The sequence below is a fragment of the Anabas testudineus genome, chromosome 3, assembly GCF_900324465.2.
Source record: "Anabas testudineus chromosome 3, fAnaTes1.2, whole genome shotgun sequence".
NCBI classification, from domain to species: domain Eukaryota; kingdom Metazoa; phylum Chordata; class Actinopteri; order Anabantiformes; family Anabantidae; genus Anabas; species Anabas testudineus.
The window spans coordinates 5,530,641-5,548,845 of NC_046612.1; the positions used below are offsets into that span (position 1 = coordinate 5,530,641).

Genomic DNA, 18,205 nt, shown 5'->3' on the forward strand with positions numbered 1-18,205 from the left:
TTAAAGTATGTGCAATGAACCTTCAGGCACTCTCTGAGTAGATGCATGCACGATATATATTTTTTATTGTAATTAAAGTATAAGATTGAGACATCCATCAACAAACCAGCAGCTCGTTCTGTGCTGCACAATGTCACTTCCCCTTGTTACCCACAGGGGGAGACAAACGCTTGTATGACTCTGACCATTAACCAGAAACAGACCAGAGCAGTAGACCACAGAGTAGTTCATGTGAAAATCTGTCGTTTTCTTACTCTTTTTCTTATTTGAATTAGGCTTTTGGTGAACCATCATCTGAAATCTAAGAAGTTAAATAAAATTAAAACTATTCTAATGTTCTAGTGTGTTGATGTGACACTAGTGTATTTTTTTTTAGAGATTGTTCATGGTGTTTTCTTTAGTATTGGGATGATTTAGAGTGAAGTCATGCACAACTGGCTGTGATGAGACCGGGAGGGGAAACATATTCCGACTCTACAGGAAGCATCCTCCTCCAGGATAGACTTACGGGGTTTGTATGCATGTGGGTAACTCTCCTCCCTCTGCTACCACCCCTGCTGGGTTTTCTGTTACACCAGGTTAGATAAGAATTGCTCACACCTGCTTTTCAGCTGACTTGGCCTGGGTGGTTTATTGTTTGTAACTGAGGTGGGGACTGATGAGGACTGCGAAAGACAAATTAAGTCACATGTGGTCTCAGACAGTGGGGGCTTATAAACAGCTTTCTTTGTCAGCTGGGTGCCTCCTGACTGTTTGAAGTAGACTTCAGCTTGTGCTCCCCCACTAATTTCTTTAAGAATACAACCACAAAAAGAGTGATTGCAGGTTACATATAGTTACTATGATATTCAGTAGTATAACACTCGCTCTAAAACTTTTTATTGCAGCTAATAAACGTTTGTGAAGTTAGTTATAAATATTTATCAATTACTATTTGTATGTGCATTTGTAAAATAAGCACTTTCCTAACATTCAGTCGAACCTCCTACTGTTCTTATTAATATTATCACAATATAAATCCTTCTGTATTCTCATGTCGAACTTCCAGACATGCTTCATTAAGTGGTTGTCTTATCAGCACTGTTTGATTCTAACCCAATCCCAATTTAAGAATGCAGGGGAGTTAATAGCTAATGCACACTGTAAGGGGCCTGATCACATTTCACCAAGTGCACAGTGTAGTTCTTCTCAGCAAATATTAACTACAAGTTGGGCTTCTCTACAGCACTGCACGGTGTTGCACTGCAACCCCACATCTTTGTGAATGTAGCTGCTCTGCGGTCGATTACTGCAGTCTGGCCTATGCCGTCAGTTCACAAACATTCGCTTGCGGTGGCCAGAGAGACAAGGGACATGTTAGGAGCTGGCAGGGCCGCGGAACCGTGCGTCGAAACGGGGTAACGGACACCCTTTCAGAGATGGGCTACGGTGCCCAAAGACGAAAGAGAGGAATCTGAACTGTGTCGCTACAACCTGGTATTGGTGTGGTGTTTCTGGACGCTCGTATGCAGGAGTTATTTAATGTTTAAAATGTGGGAGATGGTGGCGTTACCGAGAGCGAGCTCTCCCTTCCTGTCGTCTAGGACAAGATGGCAGCAATGCAGGCGAACTGTACATGATATGGATTTATAAGTCCATAACATGTTCAGAGAAGCCCTGGATTATACTTATAGTGACTCTATGTGAAGGTAAGTGGCTGATAGCAGATCGCTCACGGTGATGTTTGTTCACAGTAACCTTTGAGACCCTAGTTGAAGTGTGACGTCTCTAACTGTTCATGCAAAGTCAAAACTTAACGCTAGCTACGAACTTAGCTAACCAGCTGTTGTTTGTAACGTTAACGTTGTTAGGTTGTCAAACGTGTCATCATTCACTTCGTAAAGCTCTAGAAGTTTTATGACTTTATTTAGTTCTGGCAAATAATATTTATTACTCTGCCAAACAGTCGTAGCGATGACGTTGGTGGTAATTATTAACGTGTGTGCGCTGGACCTTAGCTAGTGTTTATTTCGGTGTTGTCACGGCGACTGTTTGATTTGTTTCTAACGTGATGATTACATATTATTATTTATTAAATGCTACACCTTATGTTAACTAGCATTACAGAAACCCATTTAGCCAACCAGCCTACCATAAACGGAGTCACCTAACTTGTGAGTGTTGTATTGCCTCTATTATAAATGTTATTTTTGAGGTGCTTGTGTTAACTTAGCAATTATTGTCAGGTAGCTTATGTTCGCTAGTAGCTAACGTAGGTTTAATGTTTAGTAATTTGGCTTTAATTTAGTCCATGTGGCGGGTCGCTTGTTCATTAAGTTGGTTCAGTTCACCCATATTGTCACGTTAATCAAGCTAAGCTAGTGAAGTGGAGCTTGCTCTAATGCATTTATGGACACCATGAAGGTGGTGGCTTTATGTTGAAGAGGAAATAAGCACCTATGTGGGGGTTTGAACACCAGCTAAACAGAAGTTGCCCATATAATTGTAGGCACGATGGTCTCCTCTAACAGCTATTTATATGTTAGGGAACCGTCACTTGGACTTCCTGTTCCCACTAAAAGTTACATTGTTTGTGAAATGGTTAAAATAGAAAGATAATTGTGGCCTGTAGACTAAAGAGATGTGTACTTTACCAAGCCAGTCTGTCTAGTATGATTAGTACATCTTCCCTTGTTGGTTGGGAAGGTAGGGAAAGCACATTATTTGTGTTTGTTTTGTTTTCCTAAGAGGAACATTTCCTGTGATATCAGGGACGAAATGGGAGTTTGGCTTTAACTGACGTGCATCCTTCACTGGTCCAAAAAGTGACTGGCCAGAGCTACTCATTTTGTACTGGACTGCCCCGTCTTTGTTACTGGACCAAAACTTGCTGCTTTTTCCTAATCTACATCGTCTATGTTGTGTGGAACTGTAGTCCAATGGAAATACAAGTAATAAAAGTGATCATTAGCTTATGTTCACTCAGATTTGGTTCAACTTACTTATTACAATTTATTTACTATTCATTTTCAAATTAAATATATACAAGTTCATTCATAACAATGCGATCACCCCAACAACAATCATAAAATCCACACAGTAACAGTAATGAAAGCACTCAAATATCATTAGAAATATAGACTATTTAGCTTTTTGGTCTCTCAGAGGAATGAGAGTCCTTAGTGTCATGCTGTGTTGCAGCTCATCCCAGAAGTATTACATACTTAAAACACCATGAATACAGTGCGGTGCTGGACTGCTATGTTTGTGTGATTCTCTTTCTCATAAACACTTGTTTCAGCTCTGTGTGTGTCACATTCCTTAGCTTATCAGTAGCAAGGCAACAAAGCAAGGTTGTGACTAATAATGATACCGACGATGCCAAAAGAAAGTCGTCATAGTGAAGCAAGTGAATTTAAAATAAACATTGCCTTCCTAAGTTGTAGTAATAGACCATAATTGGTGTTGGTTGTTAATTGGGGATGGGACGGCACCATGACTTAGGAAAGTGTTGTCATATGACATCATGCTGCACAGATCTGAAATACTTTGGGCAGCTTGTTGTTTATTGCACTGTGGCCAAGGTAAAGACATGTTTCTAAGTGATGTCACCTTGAAGGCGTACATACTTGAGACAGTAAACAAAGCAGAAATGTTGACAGTTTATGGGAAGAGCAACATCAAAAGAATATGCTTTGTGGTAACGTGTATGAATCACAAGTGATGGATGGAAAATACCCATTTTGCTAAGCTGTAAACATCTGTTCCAGTACATAATTACCTGTTTGCATCTAGTGACATCTCTAGATATAATACAGGCATATCTTTGGATTCTAATAACACCGTAGATACTTTTGTCCAGCAACTGGCAAAAAAGAAAATGTCTGGTCTAAAGCCCAGTACTGTGTTCATAGCTGATTTAATAAGTAGTGTAAAAGTTTGTGTGACACTATGATCAGTGCTTTGCTGATCGATGTATGTGCTTGTTGAGGTGTGTAGAATTTCAGTGTATGCAACTTGGTGACAGCTCTTAATACATTTTTGGTAGAGGTGATAGACTGGTGGCTTTGAATGTAAAATGAATGTGATGAGAGAGAAAAACAGACACCAGTAGTCGGTGACTATCGGGTGTTTAGTCCCTTTTTAATGTTTTGCCATAATGTGTAAATAATTGAAATTCTCCATTTGCACATTTGCCTGTAAATGAAACTAGGTAAATCTGAGTTTTCTGGCATATTCAACATCATTTCTGACATATCTTCTTAATCTGTGCCCATTTATGCATATGCACATTTACATTTACTGTACATCTTGTACTACAATGTGATAGGCCAGTGCTTTGATATTGATATGATATTGAATGAAAACATGGCAGATAAAGTGAGCTACATGATCATATTAACGTGTGCCTACAATGTGAATTGAGGCATTCTATGCTGTATAAATATCTGCGTTACATTGGACAGAGGTAGAACTTTTCATTTCAGCAATTGAGACACTCATATTGTGAGCTGTGTAATTATACTGCAAAATAGCTGTAAAACTGTACAGTGTGTTGCCTGTGTACAAGACCTAATGCTACAAGGATACTCTTAAGTGATAGTCCTAAGTTCACAGTTGAAATGCCATGTGGTCACATGCTTTAGGAAATAAAGGGCCTTTTTTAATCTAATGATGATTATCATAGTCACGAGACACAGGCAAGGTCCACACTGTGTAGTGATGTTGTGGGATTGTAAATTATAACGCCAACCCCTTTAGGTTCACAAGATAGCAGCAGCAGGAAATTAAGAGTGTCTGAAGTAGATGCGTTAATTTACAGTGACTGGTTTGCATTTGATATTTACTGATCTGGGCCTGTTTTTATCAGGTACATCAGAATCATTTATAGGAATTGCAAGAACTTTGGACTAAAAATACCCAGATACTCAGAGTAGGACATAGAAGTTATTTATGAAGCTACCTACTTTTACTGTAAGTGAGGAGTACTTGTGAGAACACGTTTGATGTCACTGTTACACTGTCTTAAAGTGACTTACACTAACACTCAGAGCTGTACAGAAAAAGTACAAATTATAGTGATGTGTTGTAGTTTATCTGACAGTTGAACTTTGTAGTTTTGGCCATTGGAAAATTAAAATTAATTTTATCTGAACCAGTTTTCGAGTGAAGACTGTATAGTTTAAAGTCAAATGATGTAAAACAGAAAATAAGACAATCAGTAAAAGTTATATGCTCCACACTAATTCTATTTCTGTAGCAGGTTAAGTTTGTTACAATGCCACGGTTTAATCCACTCTGTGACATTGTCCTCATCATTCCAATGCTGTCACATTTTGCCCATATCAAATATTTAGTCACATGATTAATAATAAAGGTTTAGGAGCACTGTGGTGTGTGTGTGTGTGTGTGTGTGTGTGTGCGCGCGCCCAGGTCAGTTGTTATGACGGTAGCTAACAGTTGTTTTTTGTGAATTTGTGCAGAAAAAAGGTGATCTACTCTCTAAAAGTATCACTGCTTCATGCATATGTTGTAGCCTGGCAAACATTTATAGCTTACATATTCAAACACATAAGCTAATAATAGCTACTGATCACAGCAACACTATAGATTATTTTTTGCTTTGAGCTGTAAAGCGACATGGCTACAGCTAGCTAACTAACTTGGAGCAACAGTGTGTGAATAAAGTGATGTAAAAGTTCCATGATCAGCTGGTAAAAGATTTAGTCTTTTACTATTACAAGTTTTTAAACTGCACCTTTGCCATAACTGATGACAATAAAGTAAAGTAGTATTAAGTATGGTATTAACTTAAATATTTACAAAGCAAGAACACAATGAACCAATGCATAATAATCTGCAATGTGGACTATTTTGAAATTTCTCTCAGATTTACATGACATTTAATTGGAAACATGACATTTTGAATGCACATTTCATTTATTAGTTGTGTTTTTTTACCCATGGAGGATTATAGGGTGGAAAGATAATTTTTTTGGCTTTCCCTCACAACATGTTTGTCAACAAATGTCATCAGCTGTTTCTCCTCTCACCTATTGCTATTGTCTCTTAAGGCACCTTTGTCTTGTCAGTCAGTACTATTTGTTCATTGTGATGTTTAGTGATTACTTTTCAATTTAATTTAGGTAGGCCAAGGGTCAAAAGTTCAACTGTGAGCAATTACTTAACGAATCATGGTAGTTAGAAAGGTTCTGTATCGTTGAAGGTTGTAATGTGATGCTAGACAAGGAACCTCATGGCTGACCAGAGAATATCTGGTTTCAGATAGTAATAACAACACAAGCTGCCATTCTTTTGCCCTTGAAAAAACAAGTACTGTCATACTTCTACTGACCATTTAGTCATTTTAGCAGTGTTTGAGTTTGTTTTTTAATTGACTTGATATTCAATTATAAATATCTTGATTGCTCAGTTGGTGAGAATGGTACAAGTACAGGCTCCCTCTGTCTAGAAACTCTGGCACCAGACAGCAGGCACTCCATCTTCAGTCCAGCCAATTAACATCTCCATTCCCCAGATACTGAGACAAAGCTCACAGTATAAATATAGTATTTCATGTGTAAGTCATGAAAACCTGTCTTGCTGGCAAGTACATATTTTAAATTAGTACATATTTAAAAATGGTTCAGTGCAGTTCTTGAAACTCTAACTGGTATTTCTATAGTATTGCTGTAGTAATCTTTTAGATTTAATCACAATGTTAATAACCAAACTCAGAGTGACATCTGGAGCGTCAAATCAAACATATATTTTCATACGTGCTTTTTTTTCTGGTGAAGGAGTGGTTAGAACATGAGGGAGGCACAGCATGACACAATAACAGAACACAGAAGTCAGAGTGTTTTATTTATGGCAACTTTAATGCAGCACTAGCAGCATAATTAGAAACATTGCATTTTATAACCCCTGAGAGAAATGCAGTACAACAGAAAGATATTTATATATTTTAGAAATATGTTTTGGTTTCGCTTATGTGGAGTTACGTTGCATTTATGCTTATATTTAATTGTAAGACAGCAATAAAGCATTGGAAATGTAAATAATCTTCTCATCTCCCACACACGATGCTGTATTCCAAAACTTGAATGTTCCTATATATAAACATTTGACCCCAGATAAAACTGCCATAATCTCATGACGACTTACATTCACTGAATCGCTTTCCAAATTGACTGATGAGTTGTATAGTTTTCTGCTGTATTATATTAATTAAAACCCTTAACTTACATTTTAATGAAAAAATTCCCTTTACGCTGTGTGGATGATAGAATGAAAACATTTATTTATATAATGTATTCACAGTGGACACTTACTTGTAGGTGTGCCAGTGTGACCAAGTTAATTTCCTGATGGAGCGCGTCCAATTTTGTTTTCATTCACCACCAAAATGGTTGGCCTTTTGAGCCTTGCTTGGGATAATTTGAGAAATTGTTTCTATTGCAGAAGACGGTAAACAGTGCCACCAAACAGTAACAAAGGGTGTGATTGTGCAAAGAGCCGACAAGGGAATAGGTTGACCTTATCTTGCTGCTCAGAATAGAGTTGAAGAGGTGTCTCACAGCGTTTGTGTTATCACAACACAAGTGTTTTCCATCGGGGATATTTATTTTAGGTGACTCTGCAGGGGCACTAACAGCCTAAACCTGACTCACTAATGTGCCCTTCTGGGTAGAGCTTTTTAATGGGCTGGCAACACTAGGTATTAAAACATTGTTTAAGATTTGTCTTATTAGGTTTTTATCTAGGTAAGCCTTCTGTAAATTCAAGTGTTTTCAACATATTTTAAAAAGATGACCAGGATCCTGAAACTTTGGCCTGAATTACTTTGTGCATCCTCACACACACAGAATTAACCATGTTTTTTTAACTAGGAAATTATATATGTAGGCCTGATGATGCTATGTGACTTTATTTTTCTCTTTTTGTCTGTGTATTATCCTCAATCTGATTCTGTTGGTTGCCTAGAGACCTGCAGTAGGATGCATGAAAATGACAGGGAAAGGTCAGGCAAACCTTTGAGAAGTTAGTCATCTACCGTGTGGAGGTGGGATTGCAGTGGATAGGGCAGAATGGTGACTGCTCTCAAGCACTGCACTACAACATGCTCTCTTCGATAGGGCAACACGCTTTTTTCGATAGAGCATGTTGTAGTCTCTTGTTCACTATATTACAACATAAGGAAAATGCAGCACCGGTGACAGGTTGATAGATGTTAGTGGGGCTCTACTAGTTGAGATGTCATGAAATAGGAGTAACTAAATTGACGTAACGGGATTGGTGGTGTCAGTTGTTTGGACTCATGGTAGATTAAACTCACCTTCGACCTTAAGCAAATGAATACAATAAAACACTGAACGTTTTTCCTACTATGTGTTGCACATAATTTTATTCAACATTTATTATGCGTTATGAGCTTTTCTACAGTTCTTGGACATAAGTGAAGTTCTTTTCAACATGCTGAAATTGCTTAATTGACTTGTTGAGAATTCAGACTAATGACCTGTTGTCTTGTCTTTTGTTTTTCTGCAGGTATGGCCTCACAAGTCTTGGTCTACCCACCAAACATTTATCAAACCCAGACAAGTGCCTTTAGCAGTGTGAAGAAACTTAAAGTTGAGCCCAGCAGCTGTGTGTACCATGAGAGGGCACACCCGCGGACTTATCTGAACAGCAGAACCCTTGGCATTGTGCACCCAACGAAACAAGCCCACTCGTTTGTAAACCGAGACTTGGCAGTGGGTGTCAGAGTGCGTGGAGGACAAGAGTACCCGGTTCAGACGGTGGTAGTGCGTGGTATACAAAGACAACAACCTGTTAAGAGAGGAGGAGGAGGAGGAGGAGGAGGACCAGGCCCAGCTGCAGCCCAGCAGCGACAGGACACTGGGGTTGTCCACTTGCAGGGCAAGGAGGAGCAGCATCAGACAGACACAGCAAGTGGGGGCCGCAGTGGAGCAACAGGGGCAGGAGGAGGGGGAAGGGGAGAGGGCTGCAGTGGAGAAGGTGACGGAGGTGGAGAAGAAGAGGGTGACAGGGAAGAGAACTGTGGAGGTTTGAACTCAGCTGACAGCTCTCAGCGATGTGGGCTCAAACGTAAAAGTGAGGAGCTGGATAACCGAGAGAGCACCATGCAGATTGTGGAGGAACTGTCAATGTTGCCTGCCATGTTGCAAACGACAAATGTGGGGAACGCAGCTGTGACTGCACCTGCAGTCGTAGGAGCCGGAGGGGGTCCAACCAAACAGGGTGCAGGGCCTGGGGGTGTAGGTGCAGCAGGAGGGGCGGGAGGAGGTGATGGGGATTATCAGGTAGTACAGCATGAAGTCCTGTGTTCCATGAAGAATACTTATGAAGTTCTGGATTTCTTGGGACGTGGCACATTTGGCCAGGTTGTAAAGTGCTGGAAGAGGGGCACAGGTGAGGTAGTGGCTGTGAAGATCCTGAAGAACCATCCTTCATATGCACGGCAGGGTCAAATTGAAGTTGGCATACTCGCTCGTCTGAGTGGGGAGAATGCAGATGAGCACAACCTGGTGCGAGCGTTTGAATGCTTCCAGCACCGCAGTCACACCTGCCTGGTGTTTGAGATGCTTGAACAGAACCTGTATGATTTCCTGAAGCAGAATAAGTTCAGCCCACTGCCCCTGAAAGTGATCAGACCTGTGCTACAGCAGGTAGCTACAGCTCTGAAAAAGCTGAAGAGCATGGGTCTGATTCATGCAGACCTCAAGCCTGAGAACATAATGCTGGTGGACCCAGTGAGACAACCCTACAGGGTGAAAGTGATAGACTTTGGCTCAGCCAGTCACGTGTCCAAAGCAGTGTGCTCAACGTACCTCCAGTCTCGGTACTATAGGTGAGTACAAAACATTTTTTTTCCATTATAATAAAATAGGTTAAATGTACTTTAAACTAACCTCAGTCAGTGTCGGTGCCCAGCACAATCAGGTTACAAAATGTCCTTCCTCTAGCAAAACAAGGAATGTCTCCCATACTGCACAACATCCTGTCTTATTTAGAAACCACATACCACAGACTCTGAAAAAATGTGACCCTGTGGTGTTTACTAGTAGGCAACATAATGATCATGTCTCTTTTGTGTGGGGAAAAATGTGTTCTCCTACACTTAACTTTGCCCAAATAACACAAAAAGGTTTAATTGACTTGGTGAACATTTCTGGTGTTATTTGCATTAAGGGCAAATAAGCGTTGGCCTATGGAGTTGAAAGGATTTATAAAAATAACACTTGGATTAAATCAGGAAATGTTGGGAGAAAAATTAATGAATAGCATTCCTCACATAACTCCGCTGTTATTGTCTTTGTTTCTTCTCATTTTAGATGTGTTCTAAGAAAACTGGCTCAACAAATAACCGTTGTCATTATGTTAGGAGTGCTTATGTTTCATTAGGAAAAGCAGGACTGAAATGATATAAACTGTTGTGTAACAGGCAGGAGTGACCCAGTTCACTGTGTGGTGTATACCTTTCTTGAGTTTGAATAGATACTAAAGTACGCAGTTTTGCACAAAAAGATCTTACAATGACAATAATCAACATCATATTGTCTTATGCCATGTCCTTCTAATGAAAGCATAAGTTTTCATGTTATTATAGTAAACCATATTTGGTCTACAAGTGGTATTAATAATGTTTTTTTAAGTAATTGTAATTCAAACCATGGGAGCTTGTGCACACTCATTAGTGATTCAACCAAATAATTTCATAACTGACTAACTACATATTATTAAAACCTTCCTTTCAAGGACAGAGTTGTAATGAATGTGGCTACAGGATGCCACAGCTAAAGTGTACTTCTGAGCTAATTGTAATAAGGGCATATTGAACATAAATCTGGCCAGGGACGTGCACAACCTGTCTAAAGGTGACCAGTTTCTCCTGAAACTATAAGGTATTTGCAGACAGAATGTATTGTTATATAATTAATAACGTGTTACACCTTTCCTTAACTCAACTTACTGACAGGCTCAAAATAACCTCGCTGTTGTCAGGTGTGTGAGCTCTCTGCAGTGTGCTGAGGAAACAGGCTACGGGCAAAACGGGCAACATTGCTGTCTGTACATTTCACAATATTTGTATGTGTCCCTGACAGGCAATGGAAGCGTAAATCCCCACCTACAAATTTGTTCTCTCAGGGAGAACATTATACTACTTACTTACTTATTCTGGAAGCTATGCTAGTGTCTTACAGTTTTTTATGGCGCCTTGGTGTTGCACTACTTACTTTCTTCATCTTGTGCAAGAATTCTCTTATTTCCTTTTTGGACCCCTCATCAGCCTGCATCTCTATTTGTCCTGGGGGGTGTCCTAATGCTCATGTACCATCTTGCTTCTTTTGGTGAATTTGCCCCTCCTCAACTCTTAGAAATTCATTGTACCTCATTCTGAAACATTGCATCTCACCCTCAAGTTTCATTTATACGAGATGTATTCGGTTTAAAATAACAAGTCAGGAAATGCACAAAGCTGACACACAAAAATGATGGCACTGAGAAGCTTTTTTGTGGTATGACTTGAGTGTTCATATTCTAAGGGTTGGAACATGCTACATGATCCATGTTAACACTCTTCAGGTGAGCTGCACCCTAGTCTCAGCATTGTTGTTGCTCTTCAGCATTGTAGTGCTAATACTAGTGGACACTGTGGATATGGCCGTAGCAAGTTCACAGGAAGACTGATTGTGTCCCTGATTTTGTGGTGGTGTCGTGCAGAGATAATTCAGATTTATAAAGGGGTTATTAGCAGTTTTGGTTTGTAAATTTTGAATAGCACCTGAATCACTTTAAAATTTAGAAAGAATCAATTTAAATCTTGATTGGGCACTTATATAGGCAAGGCTGTTATAAAGCAGTTTAGTGGCGTCATACCAGGATTCAAAAAATAAATAACCAAAAACATCTATATGAAATGGCAAGATGGTTAGATAAATTAGTTACCAGAACTTATGGTACAGATTGTTTTGTTTTTGTCGTTCCAAAGTTGAAGAGAAAGGACCAGGATTTATTCAGGGCAGTGCTATCTGTAATTTACATGGCATTTGAATAATTTGCACTGCCTGCTCATGAGCCATTGAAGCAGTATGATCTGCATGGAATGAAGATGCCATTGATGAAAATAGATGTAAATGTATGGTTTGATGTCTGTCTGTATTTGGATTTACTGTAGGTTTTCTCACTGACTAAAGTTGGAAGAGAAAACGTGTTTTGATCTATTCCTTGTTCTGAATTTTACAGATTTTAAAGTGGGAAAAATACTTGTCATTGGTATTAAATTATTGCATTCTCCTTTCATCCAACATATTAATCAAGCTTTCTTTTGTGAATGCTCTTGTATTGCTGTAAATGCACTTAGTTTCAGGAAGTTGCTCAAAATAGAACTGTCATACTTTACTGTACTTTTGTCAGGGAGGAAGTGAACAGAACAGCTGCTTCAACTCTGTCAGCTCTGTCACGCTGAGGCTTTTGGAATATTTGATAGGTTTTTCTTGCTGCAAGCATGTTTTTGTTTTTTGATACAGTATACATGGGTACAACTGCTGACCTCAAAGTGCACAATCATAAAAAGGCCTGTCTGAGTACAAATCATTTGCACTAGTGTTAATTTGATTTTGGAGAAGAAAACTGCCTTGTGAAGACTGTCCCAGAAGTTAGCAGAAACAAATATATATAATATAATATTGATACAAAAAAGATCTTTACAGCATCTCATGTATCTCCATTCTTTTGTAAGGTTTTATGGACTTTGAGGTGGAATTTGTTAATGCCAGTACACATAATTATGTTAACTACTTTTTTTTGCTAACCATAAGCCATTACCAGAAAGCCATCTTCATAACACTTCACTATGGATTAAGTAAATATAAACATAGTTGGTGTAATCTTAGAAATAATCAAATTTATTTTTAATGATTTTCCATGACAAAGTTACCAAAACACAAACAAAATGCCTTGTAAAATGTCCCTCTGTTGCTTATACCCCCTCACAGGCTGGGATATGCAAAGAATACTGTGAGGGAACTGCGTTGCTGAGGCTGAGAGTGAAGGGTTGCTTAAAATAGCTCATGGGACATGGGCCAGTGTGCTTTGACTTCTATAGATGGTGAAGCACATAGGCAGCCAAAATGAAATAAGGACAGCTTGAAATACTAGAGCACTCTCACTTACTCATTCAAGGTCAACAAGCTCTAACATAAGCTGTTTTGATTTTCATATGTCCATTTGTGTTTGTGGGTGTTTGGTAATGTTTACAGTGCTAAACATTTGTTTTGTAATGATCTCAAATCTATCAGCCACTCAAACCAATTTGTTTGACAGATTGCCCTACTGTTTCGACAATTTAAAAACATTTGGCCAGTGGCCACCCAGGTCGTCACAGTTAGTTAAACTGAATGAGTCACAGCTCAATCACAGAGTGAAATTTAATACTTATCATCTTGTTAACGTTAGTGTATTTATTGATTAATAACACTGATGTTTTTCAACATCAGTATGTCGTCTGTCAGATTATTGTTGGATTATTCTCATCTTACTGTTGACTACTAGGTACCAACAAGAAAAATGCCAAAGTCCTCAAACCATGTTGTCATATAAGGTGTATCATCATGACCATATATATTTTTTAGTTGGATAACTCTAAGTAATTCTTCCCCACTTTGTAATATCATAAAATAATTACGAACATTGGGAAATTAGTTATAGTAGTAAATTACCTTGATGTGTATGTGCATACAGAGTATTTTGACATTTTCATTTATTTTTAATACATGTCAAACATATTCATAATTATTTGCATTTGACATTTTGACAAATAATTGCAATTTGATATTTCTTGTGTGTGTTCCTATGCACTAAGTCAGCATAGACATAATTAAAAGTTGTGAGCCAGAGGACACATCAACAATGAATCTCTATACATCTGTAGGTGTTTTTAGACATGCACTGGAACGCTAAACATCTCTAGACATGACCTAGAGGAGTTGTATGCAACAATGCAAATGTCTGAGTCAGTCAGCCCAGACATTAATGGACATTATCTACCAGCACCCTGATGCAAAGTCTAAGCAACATCCAAAATATTTACAATGCTTTCTGGTGTTGCATTGCACTTCTCTCCTTCAGGAAACCTCACTGACTCTGCTTGAGTTGTAAACAAAATACTGTGATTGCCTTGATGCACTGTTTGTGTCACATTGCCCCTTCTTCACGCTGTACCCAAGGACCACCCTACATTCAAACTAAACAAACTATTTTCCAAGTCTCTGACACAGACAGTCTCCTGTTGCGTGCTGCATGTGTGAAAGAGCAACTTTGGACAATGTCCGGACCTGATTCTCCAGACATTTTCCGTAGTTCAACGGTGAAAATGGCTTAAATAAACCATAACCTGCTGGTTGTTTTCTTATCCACAGATGGAGTATTTATATCTAAGCCTGCTGGATTAGATTTTCCCTGAAAAGTAGGTCTGGCATTTTTACAGAACAAGCAAATAATCCTTTAGGCAGTCTTGAAAACGTGCGTGCATGTGCACGTGCACGTGCGTGTGTGCGCGTGTGCATATGTAAACTTGTGGGCACACAAGCGTCTCCCTTTTTATGAACTGTGTACTTCTCTAGGTTACTGGGTAATGAGTGTTTCCTGGTATTTCTATGGCTAAAGTAGGTTACACTTTCCCTTAACAAGAACCTAAATTATGTGTCAGGCTTCCCGTAGTACTGTTTTTGCATCATTTCATTCTTGTTAATTAACAAGATGAGAACATTTGGTTTTCAGTCCAGTTTGATGGTATGCTAAATCAGTATCTGGTTACCTCAGTTTTACCTTTATTTTAGATATAAAATGGCACCAAACCTCTTGAGGTTTACATGAATCTCTGTCTCGTGCTTACATGTTGAAGGCTCATTGCTGATAACTTTATTACACTTCTTTGTTGTGTCACATGCCCATCATGAGGCCCCTCTGCACTGCTAGATATTTCTGGTAATAAATCTTTCTGATGTTGTCAGTTTTTTCATTAACAGGGCAGTTAAGGAATGTTATTATGAAAAAGCATGCTGGCTGTTCCTTGCAAAGCTGCAAATTTGTTGTTTCATTTGATTAAATGTGTGCAAAATGATCACAGAGAGGCACTTCACTGGCCTTTTTCCAGTGTGGTATAGTACAGATTTTGCTTGAACAATCCTGCAGGGTTGATAATACCACATTGGAAATCTGCAGTCAATAGCTGGATATTCCAGCTTCATAATGAAGGTGCATCATTCTAGTGTGTCTCTGTTTTAGATAATAAATAGAGAAAAAAATTAAACTCCAGGATATTCTTTGTTTTCTACCACTACATCTGTGGCTCTTTGTTGTTTTTTTTCTGCTATTAATGTGTTTGGGGTGAAATGCAAGATATCACCTTGAAAATTGAATCTTTCATGGCTGAGGACATGTAGCTGACGGCTATGTGGAAAGATATTTTGCTGTCAAGGCTGATATCTGATAGCGTGGTCTGTATACTATGCATTCTAGTAAGCATTATATAAAATCTGCTGGGTTAATGAACTGTGTATGAATTGCTTTACAAAGCATAGCTAGTACATGTAACTCTTAAAACGAGATCCAGGTTTTTGCAACTGGGTTCAAAGTGCATTGATTTGAGCAGAAAAGAATCAGTGAAAGAGAAAAGTGTGACCTGAAGAAACGTCTTCTTAAACAATGTTTCTGTGTCAGTTGAGAAACATTGAGTGGTTTACATCTGTAAAACGTGTCTGAAGTCTTGTATCCTTATTCTAAGATCTGGGCAGGTCAGAGTGCAAGTGCTACCACCGCCTTTTCTAGCCTCTGTGTTCCACTGAATTATGCAGGATGCTGTGAGTGTATGTGGAATTACACTTCCTGGAAGAGACGTGCAGTAAGACTCAATTCTTCCATCATGGAGTCACATGGTTTCAGTTTGTGTTTGAGCCTGAGTTTACACCAACTGCAATGTAGCACAACAGAGTTCATTCATCAGAAGAAGTTTACTGAAAGACTGGTGTCAGCATGCAGTGACAATGGCCCCCTCTCCCTATGCGTAGCTTCCCTTAAATTGCTTTTCACTGTGTGAGCTGGTTTGTTGCCACTTAACATTTGGTTGCTCCCAGTGAGGACAGAGCGGAGAAGATCAGGGGACTATTTCTGGAGTATGAGATTATGGCCATGAATAAGAAATAGAAACAGATAATTTTTTGGCTCAGTGATGGTCCTTCAGATAACAACAAATAACTCATGTATGCACTGTTTAGGTTGGATAAAAAGTAATATAAGTAAATTTTGACATTTGCAAATGATGAACACCTAAAAAAGTTTTTAACTTCTAGTTCCCCAATTTGGAACCACACACAAACACTATGTTCTTTGGAAATTTGCCATGCATCTTGTTTATGTTGGTTCTGCTGACATAACATTGCCTCAACCCTTGTGGTCAGACAAACAAAGAGGGAGGAAAATAAGGATTTGATGGACGAAGGGAAGCAGCTGTTTCAGGTGAAGGAGCAAACTGTTGAACTTGTTGACCAGGGAAATGCTGTTTTTCATTGGTCCGAGCTAAGAGGAGCAGTAAAATAAGGCGAAAATGTAGGCTGTGAGGAGAAAAGTGGCAACCAATCTTACTATTGTTTCTGCTTGTTATGGGTTTATTTTGTGATTGTTGCCCAATTTCATTCCTGCAGTATGGTTCAAGCTAGTCATGCTGTTACTGTTGTATTCATTTATCTCATATTTAACATTGAGGTTTGTTAGTAATTGTTCCAATTAAAGAAAAGGCAGCAGAGTTTATTAATGTCAGTCATGTGTTTGTTGTTATTCTTACTCTTAAAACTGTCTCACTCTTTTCTTACTTAATGAACGTCTTTAAAATTCCTTTCCACACAGTCACATAAAGGTTAAAACTCAAGAAATGAGCTGTGAACTGGGAAATTAGAAGAAGAAAAAAAAAAAAGTTTGACAATGCAGGCACAGAAAGCTCTTTGAAGATGCGTCTTTTTTTCCACTCTGCTTCCTCTGAAGGTGTTTTTCACTGATAAGACATGACGCTCGGTGGAAACCTTTGAACGTGGTGATATTGTAGACAACTCATGTCTCACTCATTGTCATTCATTTCCAACCTTTGAACAGCACCGTATTATGAGTCCATAGACCTGATGTGCATTCATTTGTCTTGTGGCTGAGGAAAAACATGTTCAGCTGCTGTACGTGGACACATTTGCAGCATATTAAAGCATTAGAAGCAGCGTGTTCATGTTGTACTGATGCATCCCTAGCTTTTGCACAAGATATCTCTTAAATCATAGGTTTGAGATGCTCTCATAATATACCTGACTATTTAACATGTATAGGTAAACAAGAATGATGTTCATAAAACAGTCAGTCTTAGTTGCTGTATACTGTGATATTCTGTATTTATATGTATTGGAACTACATGGTTATGTGTTTTTTCTGGTCTTACTGTAAAACTTCACTGCTCAGCTATATCTCTGAGCATCATGTTATTGCTCATGATAACTGCAATTTTGTTTTTGCACTGACCAGGTACTTTTGCTATTATTTGTCTGTGAGTTTGTGCCTGTTCAGGTGCACCTGTTCATTGTCTGTTCCCACTTATTCCTGTTAAGTACATGTAGCAAGAGGCTCCATCCACTCTACAAAAAGCAGCCGTCCATCACCTCGCTCATCTTTTTGTTGTACCTATCATTTACCTTCAGAGCTTTGCACGTGGCAGTAAACATTCATGAGACATCTGCCCCCTTAGCATTCAGTGGCGCCTTGGCTTGCACACTATATACTTGGGTTGGAAAACAGATTTTGTTTAAGAGGAGGGGCATTGAGGCTTGAGTTGGATTGATTAGACCAGACCTGAACAGCTATGGTAACAACTACTCATCTGCCTCAACCCCACCCCTCAAACTACAGAAGAGGGACCTGCTGTTTTCTCTTTAATCTTAAGGGTGGTTAATTAGTTGTTAGACAGGAAATGATACTGCCCTCACTTAGCCCCCCTATACTGATACAGGATTGGATCCTATTAGCTTATTATGCTTATTTTGACTTAGAAATAGGGAAGAATTGTTTATATGAGCATGTTACTGGGGCCTGGAATTTCAAAAACACATCAAAAGCACATCCTAATTTGACTAAGCAAGTAGGATAACGGAAGACGAGCCGTTTGTGG

General features: G+C 38.9%; 1 protein-coding gene across 3 annotated transcripts in view; it reads left to right on the plus strand.

Moving 5' to 3' along the window:
- Positions 1 to 1,341: 1,341 nt before the first annotated feature.
- Positions 1,342 to 18,205, plus strand: part of hipk3b (homeodomain interacting protein kinase 3b) — a 37,504-nt gene continuing 20,640 nt past the window's right edge. For all 3 annotated transcript variants that reach the window (XM_026377528.1, XM_026377529.1, XM_026377530.1), the window contains exons 1-2: positions 1,342 to 1,688; positions 8,530 to 9,853. In XM_026377528.1, coding sequence (XP_026233313.1) covers positions 1,616 to 1,688; positions 8,530 to 9,853 — 1,397 coding nt within the window. In that variant the 5' untranslated portion in view covers positions 1,342 to 1,615. The remainder of the gene's footprint in view (positions 1,689 to 8,529; positions 9,854 to 18,205) is intronic.